Source organism: Clupea harengus, chromosome 20, assembly GCF_900700415.2.
Source record: "Clupea harengus chromosome 20, Ch_v2.0.2, whole genome shotgun sequence".
NCBI classification, from domain to species: Eukaryota; Metazoa; Chordata; class Actinopteri; order Clupeiformes; family Clupeidae; genus Clupea; species Clupea harengus.
In genome coordinates this window covers 11928942-11948604 of record NC_045171.1, presented here as the reverse complement: position 1 = coordinate 11948604, position 19663 = coordinate 11928942, and the positions used below count along the sequence as shown (strand labels likewise).

General features: G+C 39.7%; 1 protein-coding gene and 2 non-coding genes across 5 annotated transcripts; all 3 read left to right on the top strand.

Moving 5' to 3' along the window:
• Positions 1-9864: 9864 nt before the first annotated feature.
• On the top strand, positions 9865-19144 carry LOC105893093 (eukaryotic peptide chain release factor subunit 1-like). Of its 3 annotated transcripts, none has more exons than XM_012819439.3 (11): positions 9865-10026; positions 10415-10517; positions 12859-13034; positions 13373-13512; positions 13696-13834; positions 15337-15527; positions 16084-16213; positions 16471-16644; positions 17992-18056; positions 18171-18318; positions 18422-19144. In XM_012819439.3, exons 2-11 carry the CDS (start codon positions 10432-10434, stop codon positions 18502-18504), a joined length of 1332 nt encoding a protein of 443 aa, XP_012674893.1. In that variant the 5' UTR covers positions 9865-10026; positions 10415-10431; the 3' UTR covers positions 18505-19144. The 3 variants fall into 3 exon arrangements, with proteins under 3 accessions (XP_012674893.1, XP_012674894.1, XP_012674895.1); XM_012819440.3 differs by lacking the exon at positions 9865-10026 and adding an exon at positions 10167-10251; XM_012819441.3 differs by lacking the exon at positions 9865-10026 and adding an exon at positions 10206-10278.
• LOC116218028 lies at positions 14755-14876 on the top strand. The gene has a single exon (XR_004162644.1). It is a non-coding gene; the product is annotated as a small nucleolar RNA SNORA71 (small nucleolar RNA).
• On the top strand, positions 17034-17155 carry LOC116218027. Its single transcript, XR_004162643.1, has one exon. It is a non-coding gene; the product is annotated as a small nucleolar RNA SNORA71 (small nucleolar RNA).
• Positions 19145-19663: the final 519 nt, after the last annotated feature.

Below are 19663 nucleotides of genomic sequence, written 5' to 3'. Positions count from 1 at the left end.
TCCAGCCACACTATCAGTAGTGCAAACTGCTGCAGCCTTACATTAAACAGATTTCTGTGCTTTATCGTGCCCCCCCTACAGTCACATTATATCTCGCATCTGTCTGGACGGACACCAACAACTGTTCTGCTGAGCCAACTGAGTATCACTTTCTGTTCCGAATTTGTGAATTAGAACTCAATAATACTGATGCACTGACAGTTTTATTACTGCAATGCCAATGCAATAATATACAACAGTTGTCTGACACATCATCTGAACACAATCGGTGTAGCTTTGTTGTGTTGACCAAAGAAGGTTTATAAGTGACTGCTTATACCTCTGGGCTGTTAATTTTGAGCTGAGACAAGACTAAATAGACTGGGTGGGAAAGGATAAACACTATCTCTGTCACTCTTACCTTTTAAATTGGGTCCAAGACCGAAGGTTGGAATGGCCAATTCAATACACTCACTCTTTCAACTGCGTATTATAATGGTGCCACCTAGTGGAGAAATGCTCTGAGGATTTTGCTTTTTTTAAGGTGTCTATTTGTTCTCTCATTTATCAGTTGTCTAAAATGGTGGAGAATGCAATTCCTCTACATAAGAGCTATCTATAGTTCTGAAATATGCAACATAAATAACAGCAAGCCAATTTTAAAAATAAGTCACATGCAATTTCAATCAGTGCACCTTAGTTTGCACCAAATGCATTCAAAATGAGCTCAGTTTTTCTCTATGCTTTTTATCCACGATATGCAAAAAAAGATACAGGCAGTCTCATTACTCTAAGCAAAATGGTGTAAAGATATTTAAATGTTATAAATGTTTATCATCTAACATTTTACTGCTCAATCCCATCTTTTCTCACAACCAATGTCCACAATATTTTAGAAACTATATTTTGAAACTGCTTTACTTTAAACACAAACACACACATGGTCAAAGGATAGACCTTGCCTAAGGCTATGCATGATATCATACGTCATGTATTGAGTGTGATCAAAATAACTCCCTTACGCCCACGGCTGTCTCACTTTTTCTTTGGTCTTTATAGAATTAGTTGTTGTGAATTCTGTAGAATTCAGGCTTTTTTAAATTATTCAGATTGTTCTACTATTGAGATATCAAATCTTTTCAGGTACCTGTAGAATGGGAGTTCATGAGTTCAGAAACCCTGTTGAAATAACATCAGCCTCGTTTGAGAGGTAAGTGATGTTACCATTAGGCTTGGAGTTTTAGAATAAGGACAAGCTGATTGGTTTAGTCAGCACTGTTTGACCTTTGTCTCTCATCAAGCAAGCAAACAAATAGTCTTCAGATTGACCATGGATTTTATGTTTGTCTCATCTGATTTGCTGTTTTTCTACACTTGACTTGACATCTTGGACACAAGATAAAACTACTGATCACTATTGATCATCTCAGCTTTAAAGCACTTGCATGTCCAGTCTAACCTTTAAGGTGTTTGTGTTTTGGCAGTCTCGTTCAACACCTTGGGACAGACTAAGAGCCAATCTTTTAGATGCATTTTCTTTGTACTGAGAATGACACTTGAATGACACCAAGCGGACCTAATTGGATATGGAGGGTTTTCTCAGCATTCTATCATCTTTTTTCCATTAATTCCATCCATATCTTTCTGTCAGTTTCCTTAGTATAATATTTGTGTCAATGAGGGAAGACGAGAACAAGCGTGTCTCCACGGGCGTGTGTAATTAGTTTTCAGTTTTATCATTAGACTTCAACATTTTGTCATTTCAGAACTAATGGAAATTGTTTCATTAAAATTTGGATATTGGTTCTGTTCCTTGACATGAAATTGTCTTGATTTGGAGTGAAGCAGGGTTTAGGCGAGACTGATATCCCTGGCTCAGAGCCATGGGCTGAGAAGCAGAGAGAGGATTTAGACGACACATGTCCCCTCTCAACTTCAGCGCAGCACAACACCCGGTTTTATTTACTGCTGAGAGTTTGATCTGCTCACATTTAAATACATACGCACAATTTTGTCAATTTTGAAATAGCACAACATCGCAAACAATATCACCAAAAGACACCAGTCAGCAAGTTAGCAGTTTTTTTGCTAGTTTTAGACCAAAACTCCATAATGCTTCTGTAAGGGGTGCTAGCCATACATTTATTTTGATACATTCTGCCACCTCCAATGTAATGTCAGAGTATGGTTCACCAGAGATATATAGTACATGCTGTTCATTTTGGTGAGAAGTTCCTTAGAATAACTGCAACATGAGAAAGTGAGACAGGAATGCATTGAAGAATATCTGCAGCTATCTGAAACCTATTTCCAAGTACAATCCACAACAATGAGAACAAGTTTGTGAGTTCATTGCTTCAGAATTTCTAACACACAGAACATGGTTGCTTAAGATTAGTTCTAGTCACATTATTATATGTGTGTGGTTAAGTTCATCCAGACACAAGAGTTGAGGCTAAAAAAAGGTGGTTTCAAGTACTGAAGCACTCTATTGCATATCTGAGGCTGCTTTTGAATGAATTTGTGTCAAACAATGCATTCACAATAGAGCGCACAGTTAAAACGTGCTTTTGAAATGTGCTCGTCATTCCATTTCACGGAGGGTGACAGAGGAATGGGGTCCTTGTAATTTGAAGAAAGGAGAGATTGTTTCTGTGCAGGTTGTGTAAAAAGCATAAAGAAGAGACTGCAGACCATTCACAGGATCAGGACTGTAGAGAGACACTGTACCAGCTGACCAGTCTAGAAATACCCCTAATCTTTAGAACGGGGGAAGGTCGATCTCGCTTTTTGGGGATCCATGATGCCGAAGTACTGTGCATAGAAACTAGTGCCGATCGCAGTGCTCTTAAGACTCCTGTGCTTCTTCTCTATTCCCCCGTCGCCTGCAGCCATCAGTCCCACAGAGATTTCTGACCGAGCGTTGCCAACCAACTCAATTTCCCACTGGCATCGATCTGTCAGTCCTTCCCCACAGAGGGCAGTGCAATGTTTCTGCCAAGAGTGAGATGATGGATGGTCTTTTGACCTTTTAGTGGCTTAGGACTCCCCATGAGACAGAGAGATGCTGTGGTCAGTGTAGTCTGGGTCAAAAATGAGCATCACAGCATCTAGAATAACAGTGCACTGAAATTAATACTACTACTGACGACAACAGCAATAATAATGTTAACAAAACAATGTTAGAAAACAGATAGAACTCAGGATCAATGACAGTCTTTCACATGATCCGCCCATGGTGGCTGAAATGCTAAATGAGTATTTTGTGGATTCTGTGGCTGCTGTTGCCAACAGTTTCCCTTCACACCAGCAGTGTGGTGGCATTTCTCATAATCCAACTGTGCCCATATTTAACCTTGAAAGGGTATCTGAAAAACAAGTAGAGAACATCATTGAATCATTTAAACCCAAAGAGTCAAAGGACATCTTTGAAATGGACTCTGCCATGGTTAAAGACATTTGCTTGTTGTTAAAAAAGCCTACTACCCATATTGCTAACCTGTCATTCTCTCAAGAACATGGGTGTTTTCCAGATCATTGGAAACCTGCAGTTGTAGTTCCTATCTTTAAAAATGGTCCTCACTCAGCAGCCAATTACAGACCTATTAGTATACTTCCCATAATGTCCAAAGTTATTTTTGGAAAAATTAGCAGTAGAGCAACTAATTTATCATCTTAACTCTAATCAGCTTTTACACCCCATGCAGCATGGTTTTAGATCAAATCACTCCACCGAGACTGCAACGGTCTATTTTATTGAAAGGGTCAAGTCCCTTATGGATAGAGGAGGAGTTGTGGATGCAGTATTTCTAGATCTTCGGAAAGCGTTTGACACGGTCAACCACAACATACTTCAGTCTAAGTTTGATCAGTTTAACTTCTCTTCTTCTGCATCCAGCTGGTTCAAATCATACTTATCAACTCGAACTCAGTGTGTTAAAATAAACAATGTATTATCCGACTTCAAAAATCTGTCTACAGGTGTTCCCCAAGGTTCAATCCTGGGTCCACTTCTTTTCAGTCTTTAAATTAACGATTTACCATCCGTATGCCAAGACTGTGAGGTTCTGATGTACGCAGACGACACTGTGATCTTTGGGTGGGGTAAAAATAATGTAGAGGTCGCTGCTAGGCTTACAAAGGTCATGGTTGATGTGTCTGACTGGTTAAACAAATGTTGTCTTCAGCTCAGCAATTCCAAAACCGTTGCTATGTTTTTTTCTAAAACCAGCAAGTCTCACACTGAACCCGATGTGTTTATTTCTGATCAAAGAATCAAGATTGTGAAGGAATACAAATATCTTGGTATCTTGATTGATAATCAACTTACTTTTAAAAAACATGTTCTCTTTACAAACAGGCTCTCAAAATACTTGACAAAAAACCTAAATCACACCACAATCACACCATGCTGTTTAATGTTCAAAATCCGGTTTAACCTGGCCCCCCCACCACTATGCAGCCTAGTCACGTTTAGAACAGCAGCAACCAGTGCTACTCGAGGGGCAGCAAGAGGAGACTGTGATATTCCTTTAAAAAAAAAGTGTATTTGGACAGTCGGTTTTCTCAGTTAGGTCAGCCCGGGAATGGAACCATCTCCCTCAGAACATTAGAAAATCAACCTCATTTAACTGTTTTAAAAGTAATCTCAAAACATGGTTGATAAATAACCAAAAATGTGATCACTAGTGGGTAAGCAGTAGAACTTGTATAGCAGTAGAACTTGTATAATAGGATTGTATTGTTTATTTTATTGTATCTTATTTTATTTTAATTTTTTTTATTTATTGTCAATGTTATGTTTTATATACGTTAATGCCTTTTTTAGGTTGTATAGCCTTTTTCACTCTGGCAGGGGGACTGCCAATGGAAACTAGCCTTTTGGCTATAATTGGGTGCATTTACATTTTAATGTTCATGAATGTACACTGTCCCTCTTGATCAAATAAACAAATTGATTGATTGATTGATTGATTGATAATGATGATGATTATAATGGTATCAATAAGGCAATAACAAGTAAGCAAAAAAAAAATTAGATTCTGGTTAAACAAAACAATAAGCTCTTATAAATGTAATTATAGATATGATTCTATTCATATGAATAACTCTGATCACGCCATTGACTTGTACATAGAAGTACAAGGTGTTTACAATGTGTTTACATCATTTACACACCATTTAACCATTCCTCAGTCCAGATTTGTCTCTGTTCTGGTCGCCACAATCCAAACTAAAAGAAAAGAAGGTGAAAAGTAAAGATAAGAGCCAAAAACCCTGTAAACATAAAATGATTTACGTCTCCTGTGAGGGTCATCACTGACCTTAGAGTTTGTAAATTGTTGTTAGGATCCTCAAGTAAAGCAAAGAGGAGATAAATCCCTAGAGATTGGAGAGTTGCTGTGTTTTTACAGCGTTTTGCAGAGTTGCAGTGTTTTTAGAGCCTTAGCTAGACCGGCACAAACCTCTTTTGTGACTCCACAACCTGTCAAGAAGTTTCCTACCCAAGTTTTTCCAGTTTACAGTGTGGCTGTGGCAGTGCACTGGAGAGTATTTCCACTCTCCAATTCTGGAGATCATTGTTATCCAGAACAAGCTGTCATATTTTGAAGTGAGGTGACTCAAGGACAGACCTCAGGTATGTACAACTGCTCCAATGGGATTGCAGACACCATGCCTGTTGAACAGAGTACACAAGATAACATATGCAAGGCAGCATTTTCCAATACGACCCACTGCCAAGTCTTGTTATTAAAACATTTGTATATTAAATTAATCAATTTTATGGTACAAATATATATTTTTTCTATTTTGGAGTGTTGACTCAGAATTACAATGCAGAGCTGCTGAATACTTCCATTCTGCAAAAACATTTCCACCCAAATCCCGTTCTAGTAGGTGAGAGTGTGGACACTGAATGACACCCTCAAACTGAAAAGGAATAGCATGCAGTTGAAGTATAAACCGGAAGCTTTGTTGGTTTACTGAGTTTACCTTTGAACTACATTATTCCTATCAATGAAATCGTTCACGGATACTCATACACCCACATTAGTTTTTTTCAGTGTACAGTTTTCGCTTTTGAGCCCAGAATATAAAAGCCTTAGTCAAATCCTGTAAATCATTGTAGCTCAGATCCAATTGAACCAGGTGTGAGTTGGCAGTTTGCAGAGCTAACACTATGATCTCACAAGATGGTTCACTGAGATTACAAGCATCAAGTCTGCGTTGACACATGAAAGAATACAATTCCAATTTCCCATGGGTATTATGTAATTGAGAAAGATTTTGTCTGTAGTCCTAGCCTACTTTTGTGGCAAGACTTGACCACAGCTATCAGCCGCTGAATACCCATTTCTGTTGTGTTGTATGTTTCATATCAGACATGTCCTACATCTTATTTTTCTTCTAGAGTGCCTGGGCTGATTCCTGTCCTGGAGAAATGGCTGCCCAGGATCTTCTGACTAGACTCTAACGAGAGACCAAGCAGGAAACGAAGAAACAGGCCTAATTCTAATTCTCCATTCTCTTTCTCCAATGCTTTGCCCACTGCTGCCCCACACAAAGAAAACCAAAGATATTTGTCTAAAGACTTGGATTCTTTTCTGTTGCAGACATGCATGCATTAGTCGTGTGGCTTTGTGATTCATCAGTTGTCAGATAATTGACTTTCTCTCTTGTGCACGATAACAGTGTATAGAGCCACAAAGTACTCCTGAATGCTGAGGTAAACAAGTAGTAGACCTTTACTTCAAAGATCCCAGACTCTTGCCTGAACATCTGCGCAAAGAGTCTATTGTGTGCATCAAAGTCAATGCCACACTGTCAACTTTTCCTCATAGAAAACCAGCTGTCTCTTCTCCAGGTTCTGGAAAGACAATTTTCCTCCTGCTCCGTGATGACTTCATGTGCTTAATAACTCTTTCAGCATGAGTTCTGTCAGGGATCCTTTTGTGCATCGTAAAACCCTCTAATTTCTGTGACCCTTTGTACACATTCAGGTGGCAAATGATTGATGACTGCAGGTCGAGATGTTATCCACAGTGATATTTGTTAGCAGGATTTCCACTGATGTTGGCATGTTTATGTCTGCAAATCTTGGATAGTTGAGGAAATCCAGTGTCGACACTCATCCAGGCCATCAAAGATGAATATGACCTTGACCTCATCGATCTTAATATCTTTTGTTTCAGGTAAGTAGCAGTGAATCAGTTCCGCCAAACTAAATTCTTTGCCTCTCTTTAAAAAAAAAAAGAAAAAAAGAAAACAGCAGAATGAACTCAATGTCTTGATTGACATTCCCTTCTTCCCAGTCGAGAATTAACTTCTTCACAGAGAATTGTTTTTCCGGCACCAGCAATTCATTTTCTGAGAGCCATTTTCAGATTAATCTGTTGTGTGAGAGTGGGTTTGAAGATATTGTATTTGATGGAAATCTCCCCTGTTGTGTTGAGCCTGGACACCCTCTCAAGTTGCCAGACCTTATGTTCAGTGTTGAACTTACCAGTGCCTCCAACTGTGATCTAAAGCTCTGTGTAGATATTGTTCAGAAGAGTGGGAGCGCCCTGATTTTCCACAACTTCAAAGGCAGACTCAAACTGCTCTTTATATCTCTGTTTCAGCTTCTGTTGGGCCTCCCTGATGATTTTGTCTAAAGAGTAAATTTAACTAAACTAATCATAATTCAATGTTTCAAAACTTTACAGCATGAATTCACACACTCATATTTTACACTTATAATGTGATATATTACAGTAGGAACAATTTATTTACAAAATATGTATTAACTATCATTTCCTTCTGGTGGATCAAAATCCTGCTCGACATTATTGCTGCAATGACGATAATGTTTAAAATGTTAGAGAGCTCGACATCAACATGTCAATGCCACTACTTAGACAACTGATAACTGCAAAGAAACAATCCAGATTGAAGATTGTATATTAAATAACTAAAGGCCAAACCAGTATTACATGGAATTACATGAAGAGACATAAAGAATCAAGACAGTCTAAATCCACTGAAGAACTGAGGCAAGTTCTCTGAAATGCGTGTAACAACCTACCTGCCAAGTACCTTTAAAAACTGTACAAGTGTACCTATAGGCACATTGGTGCTGTTTTGAAGACAAATGGAGGTTGCACCAAATATTGATTTGCTTTTGGTTTGCTGCACTTTGTATGTTGTTATTTGATGATAACTATTCATGTCATTATATTTGAAACGCATCCTCACATTACTGCATTTTTTCCCAAGTGCCTTAACCTTTTGCACAGTACTGTATACTGTTACTGGCACCATGCAACTCACAGAGGCTATGTTTACAAACATTTGCTGCTGAAGTTGCCATCGTGACATTTGTAACTCTCTAGGGAGAAAGTACCAGAAACAGGTTTGCTTAGGTGCCTGGGCAGGTTTAATGCCATGTGCAAAAACCGAATGAAACATAACCCTTATTGTTGTAAGCAAACTAAATTCACAGGTCATCACTCCTAATTACTCAGTTGTTATTTTCCCAGTAATGCATGTCCAAACCTGGCCAAACCAATATAAATAATAGTATATTTCATCCCACTAGACACCTGATCTATTTCCTAATTGTTGATCTGAAATTTGGTTTATGTTGGTCTTTCTGAAGTCAACCATGACATGAATTTACGAATGACATGAAAAAAAATGAATTTTGGGTAGTTTCATCTTTGAAAGCAACACAGGCTTACTGAGGCTGATATAATGAGATTTCTTTCCCTTGTGAAGACATTTTTCTTTTTGTTCTCATTGTTTTTATAATTTTCACTCATATCTGTCACAATTGCAATATACAGGCGCTTGTGTTTCAGTCACTGTCCTATTGAAGATACATAATGATTCCGCTATTTACATGTTATAATTAATTCATAATGCATTCATAATTCCTTGCATGTCATCCAAGACAAAATGGCAGTACATATAGAAGACAACAAAAATGTGGAATGGTAGTTATCATGCTATGTTTGTCATCATGACAGAAAGTCACAAAAGTTACATCAGGAACCATTTTCTAACACAAAGTTACTGTTATATGAAGCAATCAGTCAATACAAATGAAATCAGTTCAATTTCATTGTTTTTGTGGAATCTAGTATCATTTGCATTTGCCTGGAGTATTTTACAGTTATGTCTCATTTTTGGATAGCACTGCATGTTGAATGGCACATGTCAAACGTCATCATACAAGCGTAGCCTTGGCTACATGCAATATTAAATTACTTAGCATCAGCCTATGTTGAATTGATTTTGGTTCCATTTCCACTAGAAGACATTCTAGTTTCTGCACTCAAACCTGTTTCAACTGTTGTGAGGCATGACCTTTAACTGTCTCGGATAGTCTAGGCCTACTTTGATTCTGGAGTCACATCTCATTAACCATCTCCCCGCTTTCGATGAAATGCATTCATTCACAGCAGTCTCCTCAAATGCTTATACATGTCAAGTGTCAAAGGCCATAATGAATCATGGTTTTATTAATTAGCCTGCTCTATTGTAGATGCATAGAGATAATTGCCAACCCAAAATATCTAGTGATGAAAGGAACATTTAGGCAAAGTAGGCTTACTAAGGTTTTCTCCAATAGGCCAGGCTACTCTGCTTGTGGCCCCTATTGATTTTCGATCATGAATCAAGTAAGCATCCATAATGTTTCACATCCTACACAGACGCAATAACTAGATTATGTAAAAAAATTTTTTTAAAAAAGACTAACGTTTTAAAGACTGTGGCTCAGTTTCGAAGCACTACAACTCCCATGAGGCGTTATGGTTATTGTCCCCTGACAAGCTTACAGCCTGGCCAATTACAGTAGTCTATCGTAGCGTTTCTATGCGGGTTTCTAGGAAGTAGAAAATCTGAGATCCACCTCCCGCATGTGAACCTCTTTTGCACCACGCGTAGCTCGTGGAAGACGGAACCGGCGAGGAGAGGCAACGTCACATAGCAGACGAACGAAACAAAAATCGCGGCGGTCGTAGCGCAGAAAGACCCCGAGTGGTGCGGCGGAGCCCGAGGCAGGTAAAATAAAATGATTTCTTCGTCTGACAAATGGATTCATCATTTCAATAATACGTTTCGGTAATAGAGGGTACAACGAAAACTATTGTGAGACAACGTATGTGGGTAGGTAACAGGGTGGACTCTAGGGCCTGGGGAGAAAGAGGGCCTAGTTTTGCCCGCGCACTTTACTGACACCGTCAGCCGGTGTAGGGTCTTTCCTTCTCGGGTGGTTGCCTACGCCAGGTGAGACCTGAGCGGAAATACATAACGGTATTGGGGCAACACCGCGGCCTGTTGTTATACACTGTAAAATCGACGTTATAGTCACTATAGGTGTTACTCTTGTTACATAATAAGCGGGGGTGTCTTTGCTGTTTTTACATCCAGTTTTTTGCTCTTTCCTAAGCGATTACAACAGGAAAGATGGCGGACGACCCGAGCGCGGCGGACAGGAACGTGGAAATATGGAAAATCAAGAAGCTGATTAAAAGTTTGGAAGCAGCAAGAGGGTATGTAAACAACATTTGTATATACTTAAGTTGGTTTCGTTGTGTCAACGTGGGCACAAGGTTAAAGCCCAAGTATGTGTAGACCGCTGGAAGCCAGCTGTTGTAGAGAAGGCCGGGGATTTGGGAGGAGCAGGCAACCGGCGAGTGCGGTGCAGCCACGAGACTTCGTGCCATAGATTTCGGTTTAGGATGGTGTTGTTTTTTCTATAGAAATTAGGTATTTGCAGTGTTTACTTTGATCTCTGTTGTGCGATTGTTTTGTTGAATGGAAGATTCTTAAGTATTAGAGGCCGCAATGCAAGCCTTTCTCATGATTCATGGCACGCTGTGGCGTTTTAATTAATAGGTTCCGTCCCGTCAGCGCGAAAAGTACATTTTAAGAGTTGCGAGTTGTAGTTTTAGTCACTTATCACTGGGAAAGCAGGACATGGCTCTGGTGGACGATGAATTGCACCATGTTAGCGTAGCTAACGTTAGCTTATAGACAGAACTGGCTTCAGAACCTGATGACAATATTGTCGCATGTTTCACGCTTCACTATATCAGACCGGCCGAAACCGGTCGTATGGTGGCCTTGGCTCACTCCATAATTGTATACCAGGCACACATTTATAGCAATTGGATGGAGGTTGTTTTTTTAATCAATGTTTCTTTGATTTGTGCCAAGTTATTTCCAGCTCAGTACTTCAGGGCCTATAGACACAGTATATTTCACAGTAGCCCCGTGCCCAGACAAAATTAAACCCTCTCAAACGCCGTAACTGATTCATTGGTAACGTTAATGTATAGTTGAACAGTGTGACTTTCGACCGTCAGTGTGGTACCTTAGGCAAAGATAACTTACAGTACCCATGCATAGCTGTTATGGTGAGTTTCACTCGTAGACCACCGCTTTCGGCAATTCTATGAATAAAACCGGTTTCACAGAACAAAATGATTTTGTTGAGCTATGTTTAGGGCGTCAGTCGGTACACTGAATATAGACTGTGTTCTTTGTACCCATTCGGTAGTCTACCAGTGGTAATGTGTCAACTGATGTCAAACATGGTAACGGTACCTGGGAATATTTTGCCGTTGCTGTTATCTTGACTTTGATGGCACATTATGTGGATAACTTTTCTATCCCGACTAGTTTGTCAGAAAGTTTTGTTTTGTTCTACTTACGTTATACAAGTGAGACACAAGCCCATAGTTTATAATGGTGGTAGTGACTGCAAGTTTGACGAAAGCTCTTTGTCCCCGACATGGTCCAGATTTGGGTATCACGACTATATTATTATAAACATGAAAGCTTGGCCCTCTTAATCAAAACGGTTAAACCAAACCTGGTGATCTTATTGTTTTATAATAGTTCTGTTCCATTGTACATTTTGACCAGGGCTCTAGGTGATGGAATTACTGGCACGCTCGCCACATTACATACAGTCCCTGCTGCCTGACATTGACTGGTTAGGTTTCCCTGCTGCGTAAATGCAACGTCAGCGCGACCAGCATTTCACCTTCTTTTTTGACAGTCGCATGTGTGAAAGAACACACAATGTGTCATTATGGTTAAGTCCTTCATGCAAGAGCGCCTCCTGGTATGGTGCGTGCACAGGTTTTGTAGTAGTGTGTAGTTGTTTTGGTGTGGATAGGTTAACTTACCATGAGGTATCTTTTATATATGTTTTGAAGTAAGCTTGTCCAAAGTCATACTTTAAAATAATAATAAATAAACCAGTGCAGTGTAAATAGGCTCATATAGTACCTTGTAACACTGCCAGCTTCTCAATACAAACATTAGTGCATATGTGTAAATGTGTCATTGGATCAGGCTGAGTTTCTATTTTTATTTTTTTCAGAAGTAATAACTGAAGTTGTAGCTCTTGCATAACTGCTCTCACAACCTAACACTTCAAGTTGGTATTATGATTGTCATGATTTATGATTGTTAATGTCTGTTCATGGTTTAAATATGTATTTGTTCTCAATGTAAGAACTCCATCGTAATGGCACGAGTATCCACTTTTGAGTACTTGAACAGACCGTCATATTATGTTTGTCATGTCGTTTCTAAAATTCCAGTCACCCAACAATCTTACACATCACTTAATTGATATAGGGTCAGTGTGTGTGAAAAGAACAGATTGTTACCCTTGACCACTTCCTGCTTTTCTCTGTTTACTAGTCATTATGGATTCTCAGTACTACATACTAGCATACCTACTGTAAGACCAAGAAAGTATGGTTTTCAGTAGTAAATAGCATGTTTCTTGACAGTCAAACCATTTACCCTAATTACTAGATTAGTAGTTTTAAAGTTGTAGGTGTAAAGTCTTGTGTTTTTCCTCTTATTCTTCAGGAATGGAACCAGTATGATCTCCCTCATCATCCCTCCCAAGGATCAGATTTCCAGAGTGTCCAAGATGTTGGCTGATGAATTCGGCACCGCCTCCAACATCAAGAGCAGAGTCAACAGGCTGTCTGTGCTTGGCGCCATCACCTCCGTACAGCAGAGACTCAAGCTCTACAACAAAGGTGACTGCCCAGCTGGGAAGGTGTCTTGCTGTTGGTTTTGTCCTGGGGTGTCTCATGTTAACTTGGCAGATTGAAATCCAGCAGTGTTTTTGTAATTATTTTGATTTTAATCAGTTTTTTTTAGTTTTTATAAGGAACACACACAAACAAGTGCCAAGCAGACACAATTCACTTGCATAAAGAAAACAGAATAATACTAATAATTATCATTGAAGCAAACAGTAATGACATGTACTTATTTCGAAATCCAGCAATGTGCTAATAGTCAGAAAGTCCTTGACCTGGTCATTTATGGTTGACTCATGCAATTGACAGCCTTCCTCTTCCTTGTTTTGCAGTCCCCCCTAATGGCTTAGTGGTCTACTGTGGCACTATCGTCACCGAGGAGGGCAAGGAGAAGAAAGTCAACATTGACTTTGAGCCTTTTAAACCCATCAACACCTCTCTCTATCTCTGCGACAACAAGTTCCACACCGAGGTGCGAAAGGCTGTGTGTGTGTGTGTGTGTGTGTGTGTGTGTGTGTGTGTGTGTGTGTGTGTGTGTGTGTGTGTCTGCCTGCTGTAGCAGCTGTTGACATTCCTCCTTGAGTTCATCTTCCTGTCCGTTATTAAAAGCAAAGCTTTGTTAATCTTGCCATCTCTCGTGTCTCTCATCCCTCAGGCGCTGACAGCCTTGCTGTCCGATGACAGTAAGTTTGGTTTTATTGTGATTGACGGGAGTGGCGCTTTGTTCGGGACTCTGCAAGGGAACACCAGGGAAGTTCTACACAAATTCACCGTGGATCTCCCCAAGAAGCATGGTAAACTGTTACGTCCATCGTCATCATCACCACTTCCATGGGAACACACACCATTAGTGACCAAGTACCCTAGTCAAAATGTTGTATATTTATACATATACGAAATTTTGTAGAATATATATGTTGAAATAAAATCTGGACAGTAGGTGTCTTGGCCTGAGTGCCTTAGGGCCCTAGTTTGAGAGCGGAAACGGCAGCACATGTGCACCATTGCACAAAAAATGTATGCTTTAGAGCGTGAGGTCAAAGTGTGGTCAAAGGCTCTAAGTAGGCAGAGCCAGGACGAAGTTAATTTGTGAAAGGTTTGGTTAAAGCTGTCCAATAGCATCGCTAGACAATCCCTTTACCCTGAATGCATCAGACGAGATTACAACGCGTTCTGGACAGTTTCAAATGCCCAACCCACATCCCTACGAACAACTTTTTTCACATTGATTCCATGACAAGCTAAGGTTATTTTTGTAGATATCAATATAGCCCATCTCATAAATGCTTCCATTCTGGAGTATTTATTTTGCTCCCTTTCTAATACCAAAATATGTAGACATAATGCGCCATTTTCAATAAAGAGAACATGATATTTTTTGATAGCTAAATCAGGCTCGGGCAGTGATGGTTTATGATTGACGAAATTCAACTGTTCTAAGTTAGAGAAGATATGTTGCCATGCCAATATTCAAAATCCATACCTCAGTGGAATTTTTTTATTTATCGCTAGAGTTTAAGACAACTTGCTCAGAAAGAACAGGCCATTTTTCGTCTGAGGTTCCACCGCCAAACTAGGCCTCTTGAATTAAGTAGCTATACTGAACACTATCACTTGCTATTATCCTTTATGGCTTTCTCACACATTCATTATCACTTTTAAACATTAAAGATCTGTCTTTGTCAGACTCTACATACCTTTTAAGTGTCTGATACCCTGTATCGAAAGTGATTGTGGCATGATTGTTGCCTGGTCATTGATACGCAGGAAGAGTGAGTTGAAAGTCCCGTGTTTGCTGGAGTATCAGTTCCTGCCAAACCCTGTATCTTTCAGACAATTTTACACTTTGTAATTTCGGCCAGGCGTTGGTGTGATGAGTTTCAGTGTTGGTTGGAGCACACACTGTTCAAAGCTAGAATTTAATCCATAAAATTTGTAGACTCAAACGTAAATTGAGATGCAGTGGTCTGTATGCTTGAGGGAAAAGTGTTGCGACAGCTGTAGCTTCATCCAGTGAATGAGCTGTGTTCTGGTCTGCAGATCGGTATGTTTAATCAGGTGTGTTTTTCAGGAATACCACAATGTCTTTATAACCAGGTTGGGCATTTGTTCCGTCCTGGCATGGTTCTTAAAGCAGCAACCAGTAACCCTGAATACCAGGGTCTAAACACTTGTGGTTTGTGTCCTGGTTGACTAATTTGTCTTGCTACTGCAGAAAGGAAAAAAAAAAAATGGTTTTGAAACATTGTTTAAAAGCTGGGGGTTAATAAGGTGTCTGCTTTCTTCCACAACTCAGGCAGAGGAGGACAGTCTGCTTTGCGTTTTGCCCGTCTGAGGATGGAGAAGAGGCACAACTACGTGAGGAAGGTGGCTGAGACAGCGGTCCAGCTCTTCGTCTCCAACGACAAGGTCAACGTGGCCGGCATGGTCCTGGCTGGTTCAGCTGACTTCAAAACTGAACTGAGTCAGTCAGATATGTTCGACCCGGTATGTTTATGGATTTTGCCCATCTGTTTGGCATGGCGCTCACTTATAGCAACTTTTCCGTTAAAATTTTCAAGTTGTGCTATTATTTATTTACATTATAGTATACAATAATTAATACTAACATTAGTTCTGTCAAACTAACTGAACATTTACTTTAAGTGAAGCAAAGTTGAACTCTGTTGAACTCAGTTTCAACTAGTCTGTGAATTCATTGTTGAAGTAACGTGGTTGCGGTCAGACACACATAGTGGTACTCTCACAAGCAGGGCCTAAAAATGTTGGTGTAACTCTTAACAGCTTGAAAAAGCTCCTTTTGCACATGTTTATGGAAGCAAAAGCTAAACCACTGTTCTGCAATGAACAGTGTGTTAAAAAAAACTGTCATTTGTCTGCAACTTGACATGCCCTAGTTCTTTGATGGGTGTTTGTAGTTATTGGCCATTTCTTGTTATTTCAATAGAAATAGTGTCAGTTGCCAATGTTCAGAGGTCCTCATAATAACTGTTATGTGGTTGTCTAATATGTGTGCTGTCTTTGGTGTGTTATCTCTCCACAGAGGTTACAAGCTAAAGTGTTGAAGCTGGTAGATATCTCATACGGAGGAGAGAATGGATTCAATCAAGCTATTGAACTCTCTGCGGAAGTGCTGATGAACGTCAAGTTTATCCAGGAGAAGAAACTCATAGGTGTGTGTGTGTGTGTGTGTGTGTGTGTGTGTGTGTGTGTGTGTGTGTGTGTGTGTGTGTGTGTGTCTCAGGATGGGTGTTCTTTGCCTTTTGCTCTCATGTCACCGTCCTCACGACTTAATTTAAGATTTAGGTTTTTGTCACAGAGAATAACCTTGGTGACTGGGAGCAAAGCCATAACAATTAGCTGCTCCAGTAGTGGGGAGGGGGGTATAGTGGTGTTATTCTTTTCACACTCTTGTTTGTTTCCTCGAAAGGGCGGTATTTTGATGAGATCAGCCAGGACACAGGGAAGTACTGCTATGGCGTGGAGGACACCCTCAAAGCCCTGGAGATGGGAGCTGTGGAGATTCTTATTGTGTTTGAGAACCTAGACACTATGAGATACATCCTGAGAGTCCATGGAGCTGAGCTCCTCGATATGGAGAATGGTACATAGACAATTACATATCACTCTACAAGTATTTCATCCTTACTAGGGGTGTAACTGTTCTGAAACTGCAATACAAACTTCCACGGTCACGATTCCGTCACCTGTCACCCCCCAGATCATTCAACTGTTAAGTTAGAGAAGATATGTTGCCATGCCTATATCCAAAATCCATACCTTATCGCCAGAGTTTAAGACAACTCGCTCGGAAAGAACAAGCAATCTTTCGTCTCAGGTTCCACCGCCAAACTAGGGCTCTTAGTGTTCAGTATAGCTACTTAATTCATCACTTGCTATTATCCTTTTTGGCTTTCTCACACATTCTTTATCACTTTTAAACATTAAAGATCTGTCTTTGTCAGACTAAACATACCTTTTAAGTGTCTGATACCCTGTATCGAAAGTGATTGTGGCATGATTGTTGCCTGGTCATTGATACGCAGGAAGAGTGAGTTGAAAGTCCCGTGTTTGCTGGAGTATCAGTTCCTGCCAAACCCTGTATCTTTCAGACAATTTTACACTTTGAAGTCCAACCCCAACGTGCTGCCACCGCTTCAGAGTGGGACATCTAACGAAAAGGATATTGCATATTTTTTGTTCCACTATTTATGTCCAACGTTACTACTTGCACACTAGGAACAAAAATTCTAGAACATATTTCACCTGGAAAGTTGGCTGTGCCCCAGTCGTTGTCGATCAGCTGTAGCATGCTAGGCGCTTTGTTTCCGGTTAGCTGGATTAGTCAAACTCGGTGGACAAAGATTTGGCGTCAACCTCCCGACATTATTCAACCAAGTCGGATATTTCTGTGGATACAGTTCGAACATTTCATTTTTGATTTAATCACCTGAATGTGTTGATTAGCAGAACAAGACAAAAACAGACCCACTACAATGTGCCTTCATGTGTGCATTTTAGTCAGTTCCTTGTGCCTGCTCTGTATAAACGAGCACAAGCTGCAGTTCATGAATTATCAACAGGTCAGAGTGTTATAATGGAGCATAACTGATATTTGTGTTATTTATTTTTCTTATTTTGTTTTTTTCTTATTGATAATATGCTCGTAATTGCTAGTAAGTGCCTTGACATTTACAGTAAGATTTATGGCCAATGAGGTACTGTTGAAAAATACATGAAAAACAAAATTTCTGCATTTTAATTTTTTACCGTTTCGTTAGTTTTCTCTGCTGTACATACCGAACCGTTACACTCTTAATGCCTACTTATTGATTGTAAAAACCCTTATTGATGGTAAAAACAAGGCTGAAAACATAAAACAGAACATGCGGATCAAGTATTCACAGCTGTTGTTCACAGCCTTTTCTACACTCTCCTTTTTTTTATTCAGATGAGAAGACCATTTATTTGACGCCAGAACAGGAGAAAGACAAGTCTCATTTCACAGACAAAGAGGTAAGTGTGAATACTACATTTTTGTGTTATGTTTGCCCCAGATGTCAATGATAACAGGACCTTTGAAATTACCATCTTTTGCTACTTTGTGTGTGTGTGTGTGTGTGTGTGCAGACAGGACAGGAGCACGAGCTCTTGGAGTGCATGCCTCTGCTGGAATGGTTTGCCAATAACTACAAGACGTTTGGAGCCACGCTGGAGATCGTCACAGACAAGAGCCAGGAGGGATCACAGTTTGTCAAAGGCTTTGGTGGCATTGGGGGTGAGACTGTTGTTAATGATGTTCAAACTCTACAGTTCCTCTGTGTGGTGGTTTTGTTTCTCATCCTCCTTCTCTGTCTCTTCCTCTCTTCTCTCCTCTCTAGGAATCTTGAGGTACAGGGTGGACTTCACAGGCATGGACTACCAAGGAGAGGAGGGCGAATTATTCGATTTGGATGACTACTAGGTAGTCGGGGACTAATGGGGAGATACATGAGAAGAAAGAATGGATGAAGTAATTGAAGAAAGGAATGAAAAAGAATCTCTCCTGTAGTGAGAGAACATGGACCCCTTATCAACTGCAAACACTCACACAGATACATACAAATACATATGCTGAAGAGGAGTGACTGTCTGTCAATCAAAAGGAGAGAACCCTTCATGAGTAACAAAATGACGCCCCAGCCTTAGAATACTCTGATAGGATTGAACTCGCCTTTTTTTAGTTCAATGTATCTAATTTTGTTTTTCCCTTTGTATTTCTTTTCATTTTTTTCTTTTGTTTTTGTAATACAACAGAGCGTGTCCAAGATATTCATGGTCCCATCTGAAGAAAACTTTGGACTCACTCCTCTCATACAGAAATATATATAAATATTATATATTTTTCTTTATATCCCTCCCCCCAACATTCTTCTGTTCCCCACGGGTCTTTTTGCATTGCTATTTCCTATTTCATTCTTTTTTCTTTTTTTTTTAAACAGGCAACTGATGCTGCTGTATTTTATGACCATTTGGCTTTTTTTTTTTTTTTTTAACCTGGGTTTCTGTAGCGAATGGGGGACAAATAAGTATTAAATTTGAACTGCTTTAAAAAAAAAAAAAAAGAAAGATGGTCCTTCATCCACTCCTGTTTTTCAACTGTCCTCTTTTTTCTCTTCTGGATGTCTTGCCAGCAATGCTGCATGACCAAATGAGATGGAAAAGCAAGATTTTCTCTGTCCAACGAGCAGTCTGTGTTGACAATCCTGAGAGCACATTCAGAGAGAAGCCATTATGTGAATATTCATATGTAGCCAGCGAAAAATATGGGGAATCAACTATGTTTCGATGAAATGCATTTTAGTGTGCTGTTCCCTGAATAAGACCCTTTGACTTTTTGCTGTTTTCATTTTGAAGTTGTAAGGGTTCTATAAAATAATTCAGATATGACTTGTATATGGCTGTTTTATGCTAATATGAGCTATGTATTGGGGGTGAGTCATACTGTGTGGCTGGTATATACCATCTGTGCGAACATCAATTCAAATTTGATTGAGCTGTAATTTTTTGCTCTCTGTCTGTTGGGAAGTCGAAACGTCAACATGGGGTAGAGCCTAATCACAATACTGTGATGCAAAGACCTT

What these genes read in the sequence shown, in the direction of transcription:
- LOC105893093 (XM_012819439.3), top strand. Translation starts at nt 10,432, where the DNA reads ATGGCGGACGACCCGAGCGCGGCGGACAGGAACGTGGAAATATGGAAA. An exon ending in CCAGGAGAAGAAACTCATAG is followed by an intron (nt 16,214 to 16,470) that starts GTGTGTGTGTGT and finishes TTTCCTCGAAAG; the next exon opens with GGCGGTATTTTGATGAGATC. An exon ending in CTCATTTCACAGACAAAGAG is followed by an intron (nt 18,057 to 18,170) that starts GTAAGTGTGAAT and finishes GTGTGTGTGCAG; the next exon opens with ACAGGACAGGAGCACGAGCT.